Here is a 10000-nt window from a genome sequence, read left to right on the forward strand (position 1 = left end):
TTACTTCTTTCACTAGTAAGTGAATCATTTTAAGGCTGTCCTTAGCGCCCTGAAGGGATTGCACTGCTTCGTCGATAGAGTGTCTTCTGCCTCGGATGACCGTGTATATGCAGAGAGGTGAATATACAAAACACGCTACTGTCGCTATGCAAAGCCAGTACACCATCTGAGGAAGGATGATCTGTTGCCACATATTAACTTCCGGAAAAAGGGAGCTCATCTCCTGTGGCAAAGTCTGCAAGGCCCAGTGCACAGACATTAGGACGAACGATGCTGGAAGAGCGAATTTCACACTCAGTACGACAAACGATCGCCCATTTAAATTTCCTTGGTAAAGAAGCCATTGCCATATGGAGAACGGAATCATTCCTGTAAATAACAGCGATAAAATAAACCGATGACTTGCGGAGGACGCACTTTCTGTTAAAGCGGACAAAGGCTTGAGAATTTCCGATGGTGTGCAGTACACTGCATGTTCTTCACGACAAGCTCTCAATAACACTGCAGTTCTGTTTGCAAATTCAAATGTTAGCCAAGCAAATGATAATTTCAGAAGAAATCCTTTCATACTAGATTTCTTATTGTCTTTTTTACTCGACTTCTTAAGATTCTGTCTCGTCTTTAGCTTAATGTTTTCGCATACTACACTCTTCCAAAGAATTTGAAGACATTTGATTGTAACTAAGGCTTGGATGAAAAAGCAGAGAATTTTGTCTTCGTGCACTACAAAACTGTTTGAAAACATGGATGCACACTGAAAGAAAAACAAAACTAGTGCTAAAATACCGTCCACTGAAAGCTGAATAAGAAAGCTGCGAGCTGTGGCATGTGTGCTTTTGATTGTTCGTCTCAAACCACTTTGACACACGCCAAGAATAAGCACACCAATAAAAAATGAAAGAACTACAACTAGAAAATTGGACATGAAAGAGGTTACTACGGAAGCGACACCAAGACCAACTACAGTAATTAACGCCATGAGCGCTAAATGTACTTCGATCTCCAATCGTGCTGAAACTCCCACAGCAATACCAATAAACAGCACAAAGATACCAACAAAAATCAAATTGAAGTCAAATTTTGCCCACAAAGACCGACAAAGAGTTTTTGCTTCTGACAGATAAGCAAGAAAATAACGTTCAGTTTTGCTGAACGATTCTTTAAGATTCTCTAGATCTTCCATTGAAGCTTTCTCAATCAGTTTGCTGTGACCTCCAAATTTAACTAGCTGGTGATTAGTTTCTGACAAAAATGCATTTGCTTTTTGTAATGTTGCCTCCAGTTCTTGAAATGTGTCCCTTGGAATCTCTCCAGAGACTGCAGTGTACTGAGTGAGGTATTTGTGCACTTGTTTGGCGTTTAATTCAAATGCTGCACTTCTCTGTATTTGATCCAAGACTTGCCGAATAATGGCATGTTTCTTGCTATTTGTGGTAACCACTTGTGATTGTGAGGCAGCACGATGACAGAACAGGTCGGGTATGATTGTACCCAGGTTGGCAAAAGGGATTGGAATACCAAGAAGAAGAGAGAACGTTGGGACCCAGTCAATTTGCGAAATTGTGATGGTACTATTCTATCAAAAAACACAAACACACACAAATAAATACAAACTCTGAACTTAATGCAGACCAATTTGCAAAAGAGCAAAGTGGAGTGTTTAGAACCCGAACCCGAACCCGAACCCGAACCCGAACCCGAACCCGAACCCGAACCCGAACCCGAACCCTAAACCCAAAGACCCCTAAGACATCTAAGACCCTACTGAAGCCTCGAAAACAAAGAAAGTAGCCCCAAACCCTCAATTTGGCTAACCCTAGGCCTAAAAACCACCTTAAGGCTTTAGGGTTTTGAGTAACTTTCTTTGTTTTCGAGTCTTGGGGTCTTATGTGTCTTTGTTTTCAAGACACCCAGCGAAGTGGTCATTGGTCATCACCGCCTCAGCTGGTATCCCTGTTTCTGCACACAAGAAGAGAACTGTGGAGACGATGACACAATGCCACGAAACAATACAATTCACAAAAAAACCGTTGCCCTACATGTGGTACAATACTTATATGGTCTTCTCCAATTAAACAACAATGTGAAAAGAGCTCACTGAGATTTTGTCAAGGATTTGGGCAATTCAGTTGCTGGACATGCAGGAATATGGCAGAACAAATGAGTCACTGCTTATTGATATTCTAGTTGCTGCCATTGTCAGTCTTTCTTGAGCTCATTTATTCATCAAAGCAAGAGAAAGTAAAGAAAGAGGGGAAGACTTCGCTTGGATTTGCGACTTTTATGAGCTTACTTTTAGATGTCCATGACCCAGAAGTAAAATTTCGTTAAATGATGTCATGTGCACTCATTGGAATGCAACAAAATAGCTGTATGTAATGGGGTAACAAGCTTGTTGCCATTTAGGAGTTCTTATTATCATCTAAATCATCTCAAGGCTGCTGCCTAATGGTCGCCTGGGGCACCTTACTTGCGAGCGCGGGCGACAAAATTTCTGAACGAGTAGCCGGAATGGGCGCTTAACTAATCATAAGGTGATTCATCCTCACTTTTAATTAATTCTGGGCTCTTGAAAAAATGACTCGGGCTACGTTGGAAGCCCGAAGGGCTCCGGAAAAACTTTGTTTCTTAGGCATCTCAAAACAAATTTACTGAAATTCACACTATCCAAGAGTTGGAATGAGCCTCTCCCTAAGTATGCAGTTATACTTATTCCCCTTGATTAATGTGTGGGCCTTAATGGCAACTGTTGGGATGAATCAAAGGCCATTCAGCTTGCGGTTGAAATGGTGCAACACATTTAAAGTGGTGCTATGATCAAAAAATCAAATCTCTTTAACTAAACATTAAATGACCCAAGTTTTAAGCCTTAATTTCAAAGACACTTGTTTATTTTAACTGGAATTTTCCGGTTTAATGGTCCGCCATTACTAACTTTAAGTTCTTCAGAGAGCTGAATCGAGGAAAAAATGACGTCAAACACTCACTAGTTTAAGAATGCAATGCGTTTGTACGCGACCAAATTAATATGCGGCAAAGGAGTTTCGGGCTTTCAGATTTTTAAATTTGTGTTTTGCATACAGTGAACTGACCCCCAAATAAGTGGACACCCTCTATTAAGGGGACACTAAGCTGGGTCCCGAAATTAACGTCTTATATTTCCCTTTATAATGAACCCCTATTCAGCGGACACCTTTATTAAGCGGACGCGGACACTAATATAAATTTTATTTGGCTAATTTCTATTGTTAAAAACCCCTATTAAGCGGACACCGGACTGAATAGGCCATTTCCGAGTTCATGTTCATCTCTTCTTCAAAGCGAGTCTAAGTGCGAAGTTTTTCTTATGAAAATTAGTTTTCATTCATATGCAAAGTAGAACTAATTACCATCACAAAAACTTCGCACTTAGACTCGCTTTGAAGAGGAGGAAGACATAAACTCGGAAGTGGCCTATTGACAATGTATATTATTGGATTACGTCCGTGAAATACTGCAGTCGATTAATAATAACAAATCAATGCATTTAGCTGTCAATAAACAGTCGATTAGACCGATATCCGGCAGGATAATTGTCATCCGCGATCAAAAGTTCACCCAAAAGTCTTGCACAAAGTACAGCGCAACTATTCACAATCAAATCCTTCTTTGGCTAATTTTTTCTTTAGCCACTCACGTGAAAACTTATCACCAGGGATTCCAGGGAAGCTCTAAGCCATATCCGGCACCTCGGTTTACTCTTTTCCCCGTAACTCGTAGAACATCGTTACTTGCCTCAATCTTGCTAAGTTGAAGTGAACCAACTACGTTTACTAAACTACATTTAGTGCTATTTTTACCAAACAATTCACCTTTATCACTCGGCGGCCATTTTGAAGTCCTTGGGGAATAAAGGTTCTGTCTTTGTATTGTCTTTGCCCGTCCAGCCTCACACTGAATGAGAGGTTAGACGGGCAAAATCTTTTGTTTGGACAGTGAGTGCTATGAGTCTATCACTCGGACTGGTATGTTTGGCAGGGGCAAAGGTCAACATGATCATGATGTAATCTTCTTACTGTGTTACATGCCCTTGACTGATGTTTTTTTACAGTATCAAACTTCTCGGACTGTGCTGTTTTCTGATGTTCGATAAAGTCTCAGTTGGCTTGTTGGAACCGTAAAGAGAACACGACATATCGAAGTCTCAAATGTGCTAAGCCTGTGTGTAATCGCAGCAGTAGTTGCCATGTAGCTGCATCGGAGGATGAGCCAGGATGGAAAGCAGGACATTGCGTAGCATTTTGTGTGCCGTGCTCTGCGTGCGCAAAAGAATCTTCCGAAATCGCAACTGAATTCATTCAGTCCACTTCATCAGCATCATCATCATCATCATTATCAAACTCCTCTTCTGCGAAGCCGTCAAAGAATAAAGGCTGTAACCCCAGCAGCAACAGAACCTGCCTGACATTGGAAAGGCGACATGAAATAATACAGTTTGCAATGGACAATCTCACATGGGGCTACCGAAAGCTTGCTAAAAGTTTGGTGTTGGCAAACGCAAATACAAAGCATCATAAAGAAGAAACAGGAAATTCTAGAGGCATATGAAAACAACCAAAGAAAGGGGTTAAAACGGCAAAGATCTGGAAAGTACGCAGACGTCAACGAGGCGGTCTGGGAGTGGTATTGTCTTTGCAGGTCCTCCAATATTCCAGTCTCTGGGACAACGCTCCAAGAGGAAGTCTTAGTAATAGCTGAAAAGCTAAATGTTGATGGTTTTGTTGCTTCCAATGGATGGTTAGAACGTTTGAAAAATGCAGACAACATTTCTACAATGACTGTTGCCGGAGAGGAAGCAGATGCCAGTCCACAAACACTATAGAGAGCTGGAAAGAACGATCCAAAGAACTGATTAAGGGATGGAAGCCAGAGAACGTCTGGTACATGGACGAGACTGGGTGCTTTTGGAAGGGTCTTCCAGACGTTAGCCTCAGTGAAAAAAGGAAGAGATGCAGAGGCGGCAAGCAGTCCAAGCATAGAAACACTTGGGCATTTTTTGTGAATGCTGCAGGTGGAAAAGAAGATCCCGTAATTATTGGCCATGCTGTCCAGCCTCGTTGTTTCAAACATCGGATGCTACTATTTTAGCAACAAGAAGGCGTGGATGACTAACGATATTATGGATAACATTCTTAGCTCATTAAACCAACGCTTACAGCAAAGGCAAAGGAAGATTTTGCTCTTTCTGGATAACGCGCCTTGCCACTCCACAAATCTCGAGGGGAAATTTTCGAACATCACCCTAAAGTTTTTGCCCAAAAGACACAGCCACTTGACAGCGGAATCATCGCAAGCTGGAAATGTAAATACAAGAAGCGCCTTTTACGTCATGTTTGCAGCAAAGTCAATGGATCCAGTAATGCAAGTGAGACTGTCAAATCCGTCGATCTCCTAATGTCCATTGAATGGGGGAAACAGGCATGGGACGAAGTTTCCAGTGATACAGTCATTAAATGTTTCAAGCGTACTGGCCTATATCCCGAGGCCGAAGTGGAGGAGGACGAGGATGACCCTTTTGAAGGCGAAGAACTGTCAAGCTTGCAACTTCTGGTGAATTCTCTCAATGCTTCTTGTCCAGCGCAAGAATTTGTTTGTTGTGACGACGACCTTGAAGTTTGTTCCGGGCTCGTAGATCCCTCTGACCCAGAATGGAGAGCAAAAGTGAGTGAGGACGTTTTGGTTCAAAATGATCAAGATCCAGAAATACCAGAAGAAATTGGTGCGAAAGCGCTATGTGTGGATGATGAGGAAGAGAAGGCACCGGAAATAAACTCCGACCGGGAAGCGCTCCAAGAGGAAGCAAATGGCCGAAAAGCTTCTTAAATATGCAAGATATAAAGGGATGAAAAGCTTTCACTGGTCCTGTCTAAATCAACAGATCTGCTTCAGGAAATAGTTATTCCAACCAGAAACAATCTTTAATTTATGATTACTTTAAGAAATAACAAATTTGTACACAAACACTGAAAGAGTCCATGTACCGCGCATATTATCCTTGCCGTTTTATTGTTATGTTTTTGCATTTAAAAAAACTACTTAAAATTGCTGATGAAAGGTATTGAACTTGAACTCTGGATAGCTTCCTTAACAAAATGGAACTTTATCACAGTACAGAGTAACCATTGAATGTTAATCGTTAACAAACATTGCGCAATTTTTACAAACCTCTATTAAGCGGACACTTGGGAAGGTCCCGCTTAGAGGTTTTTTTGAGTGAATGACCTCACTTTTGCCTAGATCCAACCGTCTGAGGTCCAGTCGGTCAGTTTTGAATGTGAGTAATGGTGGACCATGAAATCCAAAACTTACAGTCAAAGTAAACAGCCTTTGGATAAAAATCAAAGCTCAAAATTTTGCCACGCAGGTGTTAAACAAACACACTTTCAAAATTTGAACAAAATAAGTGATTTTTTTGAAAGTACCACTTTAACAGAACTACCTCTATTGACTGAAAATGATATATGGTACAGCTACTCACCATTGTTCCAGAACAAGTGTTTAAAGGCTTTGGTGAATAAACAAAAAGGGCAGAATCCACCTCATCATCACTAGCACCACCATGGTCACCAGTGCGTGTCATGCCATGGTCACCCATTACAAACAATACTGTGTCATCATCAAGCGTTTCTATCACAGACCTACATGAACAACACATCCCAATTTGAGAGTAGTACTGATATGGTGACCCAGGGACTGACTCGGAAAAAATCTGTGAGTACTTTGCAAGAGTCAAATCCATATAACCCCCTGGACTTACCACCGGTACACGCACTTCGGATGCTGTAAGACTGAGCTATATGAGACTTGTAGGAGTTATATCAGGGCCACTGAACTTGGTTCTGGTGACAATTAATTTAATTTTTTACACTACACCAAGTATATTAGTCACTATAATAATATCCTCCCTATATATTTTTTCGATGAAGTTAATCATAGTTGTTAACCCTGGTAATGAAATGGAGAGATGAGTCTTGTTGATGGTGATGGTGCAGTGTGTGAGATCTTAGGTAAATATTAATAATGCCCAAAGAAGATAAAGTGTCTTCACTATTTTTGCAACTTACTGTTTTGGACAGTAGCATCTAAGAGCTCAGTTATCACTCAGTTGGCTGGACACTAATTATGTTTAAAACTTCATTGCCCTATGGAAGCTATGCAGCAAATTAACAGCCTATTATAGGTAAAAAATAAATTTTACTTAAGCGTCCAGTGCTTTCACAGTGGAGAAGTAATTCAGGGCACTACAAATGAATGCAAATCAAGTTTGGTTATTTGAGAGATACATGTAAGAAAAATAGGGTAGGGAAATAATTAAGTGCCTGGGCAAAATACATGTACCTATAAGGCCAATGGTTTTAATGTGATTTGAACCACAATCCTGTACATGCAGTTAAATCCCACTTAGCATTACTTAAAATAAATCGGTTGCATTTGTCTATTAATCTGGTGAGCTATTCGTTCATTTACAGTGTATTACCTTAAAACATCATTCATCTGCCTGAGTTTAGAGGCCATTTTGGGATGATCAGGGCCATGCTTATGTCCACAATGATCAACCCCTAGAAAATGAGCAATCAGCACATGCCAGTCATTGGTCTTCAGTTCAGGAATCAAATGTGCAATCACTCCATTATCAACTGTGTGAAGATCCATGAGATTGAATGATGGAAATGGAAAGGACTTGTGGAACGAGTCAGGGAACAAACTCGCCCAGGTGTCATCACCCATGAAAGTGATGTTTTTCCCCAGCGATGTCAGCTGAGAAATAACATTGTCCTCCATGATGTTTGAACCAGCAAAATTGTTTCCTGCATCCACGAAGGTAGGTAAACTCCCTAACAAACAAAATTTTTAAGATGTTACTGTTTTTAGCAGATCTAACGATAAATAGGGGAAAAAAGAGATAAACTTTGATGTCCTACACATTGATTGCCTCTCTTCTTTTAAAAAACTAGTGGGATTGAATAAATACAGTATTAAGTGCATCTTATGGTTTGGAAACATTATACAAATGTAATTTTAAACATATGTGTAAGGATGCTTACACAATTATTCACCAGGTGGTGCCGGTGAGCAGGGGAAGTCTGCTTTTTCTTCTAATGCTGCCTTACATATTGGATAGTGGAAGATACAATCTCAACCCCAGAGCTCTTCTCTTTTGAGTATGACTGAGGGAGAGAAGAGCTCTGGGGTACCCTGAAACAAAGTGTCTTCTCATTGGTTTTTGTGAACAATGAAAAGTGCCTCTGATAGATGCATTCATGTTAGCATCAGGAGTCAGCCAATTTTATGCTATAAGAACCCTACGGTTCATGTTCTCCTACATAGAGTTTCCCAGAGCCTCAGATCATGCGCAGAGATAAGATCCGAGGCTCTGGTGACGAGAATGTGTAAGATAGAGACTACAGACCAGGGGTGACATGCACACTGCCGAAATTACCCAAAACGTCCACTACATGTAGCACTACATGTAAATACTATTATTAAACCTTAACATTAGTAATTATAAGGGAACTGAAACCTTAGTAACAGCAAAGGGTTTGGATTGATGTATGAAACGAAAAGGTCCGGAAATACGAGGTTCATAATAAAGGTATTCATCTCACCAGTAGTGAGTCCCTTGAGTCGCTGCATTGTGGTAGTCGGGGGATCAGCAACAAAACGGAACAGCGCTCCGTTTTCAGGGGTGCTTTCCAACACGTCACGAATAACGGTCAACTTGTTTTGGTAAGGCAACGCTTCGTGTTCACTAATACTTGCATTATATAATGCAAAATCATAACGCAAAGCATCAATGATGACAATCACAGCCTTTGCGTGTCTCTTTTTCAACCAACATCCTTCGATATTGCTCGACTGTGGACGATCAGAAAGATGAACATTTATATTTTCGGAGCATTTGCTGTACTCGTCTATGACCAGCCGCGTCAAAAGGAAACCGCGTGTAAAGAAAAGTATTCCTATTGCATAGAGAAATGATATGAATAAGAATAAGACAAGAAGTTTCAGTCCGTATCCCATCGCGTGATTCACCAAAGTTTATCCGCCATGATGGTTATGTTTGTGCGGCTGCTAAGCTCATACCCAAGCTCTCTCTCATTCTCTCCATTCTGGAAGCAAATGGCGTCCGATCTGGAGTTAGACAGTATCGAGAGCGATTCTCCTTTTTTCCGTTCCTCTTCTATTATTCCACAAACAGTTCTGGAGGATCTCTGCAGGTAATCTTGAAAATATATTTTTTTGTCGTTAACTACCATATCCTAATTTGATTTCTCCTTTTTAGTCGGTTTTTGATCAACATCCCGGAAGAAGAAAGAAGAGACATCGTTCGATTATGCTTTCAGGTCGAAACTGCACATTGGTTTTATGTTGACTTTTACAGACAGGAGCATCCTGAGCTTCCAACATGTGGTCTTAAAGACTTTACTAAAATCAATATCCTTTTGAATCTCCGAAAGATATGATTTTCATATTAAGGATTGCATTATTTTTAATAATTAATTTAACCGTACGCTTATTACTTAATATTCAATATTTTACACTGTACATATATAATAGCTTTCTGATCATGTACTATCCTCTGGGTAAAAACAACGTTTTCATTCTTTTATTGACTATTGGTTTGTTGAGTGTTTGTTGTAAACAGTGTCTTCTTCTGTTTGGTTTACGTTGGGTGATTTAAAGATATCTGTTTAACTTACAAAATGTTCTTTCACTGGAATTAAGCAATAGAGAACTTTTTTTCGTGTTTGCATAGCCTCGTCTAAACACATGGGGGAGTTGGGAGAATTCGAGACAGTTATGCAAACAAGGGTTTGCATAACTGTCGAGAATTCTCCCAACTCCCTGAGTGTTTAGATGAGGCTTAGTGTAAACACAGAAAAAGTCCCCTATTGCTTTTATAAAATATTTTTCAAAAATAATTCAAGAAATGAAGGAAAATGCTGTTTTTTTTTTTGCT

At 40.2% G+C, this 10000-nt stretch overlaps 2 protein-coding genes across 2 annotated transcripts in view; one reads left to right on the forward strand and one right to left on the reverse strand.

Moving 5' to 3' along the window:
- The window catches only part of LOC137992822 (GPI ethanolamine phosphate transferase 3-like), a 15599-nt gene extending 6495 nt beyond the window's left edge, over positions 1-9104 (reverse strand). The window contains exons 1-4 of the mRNA XM_068838356.1: positions 8646-9104; positions 7517-7874; positions 6518-6677; positions 1-1576 (exon numbers count right to left, since the gene is read on the reverse strand). The exon at positions 1-1576 is cut by the window's left edge and continues 255 nt beyond it. Of these exons, the coding sequence (XP_068694457.1) occupies positions 1-1576; positions 6518-6677; positions 7517-7874; positions 8646-9060 (2509 nt within the window). The 5' untranslated portion in view covers positions 9061-9104. The remainder of the gene's footprint in view (positions 1577-6517; positions 6678-7516; positions 7875-8645) is intronic.
- Positions 9105-9146: 42 nt separating this feature from the next.
- Positions 9147-10000, forward strand: part of LOC137992825 (m7GpppN-mRNA hydrolase-like) — a 13378-nt gene continuing 12524 nt past the window's right edge. Inside the window, exons 1-2 of the mRNA XM_068838360.1 lie at positions 9147-9257; positions 9323-9474. Coding sequence (XP_068694461.1) covers positions 9160-9257; positions 9323-9474 — 250 coding nt within the window. The 5' untranslated portion in view covers positions 9147-9159. The remainder of the gene's footprint in view (positions 9258-9322; positions 9475-10000) is intronic.

This window comes from Montipora foliosa, chromosome 2 (genome assembly GCF_036669935.1).
Source record: "Montipora foliosa isolate CH-2021 chromosome 2, ASM3666993v2, whole genome shotgun sequence".
Classification (NCBI taxonomy): Eukaryota; Metazoa; Cnidaria; class Anthozoa; order Scleractinia; family Acroporidae; genus Montipora; species Montipora foliosa.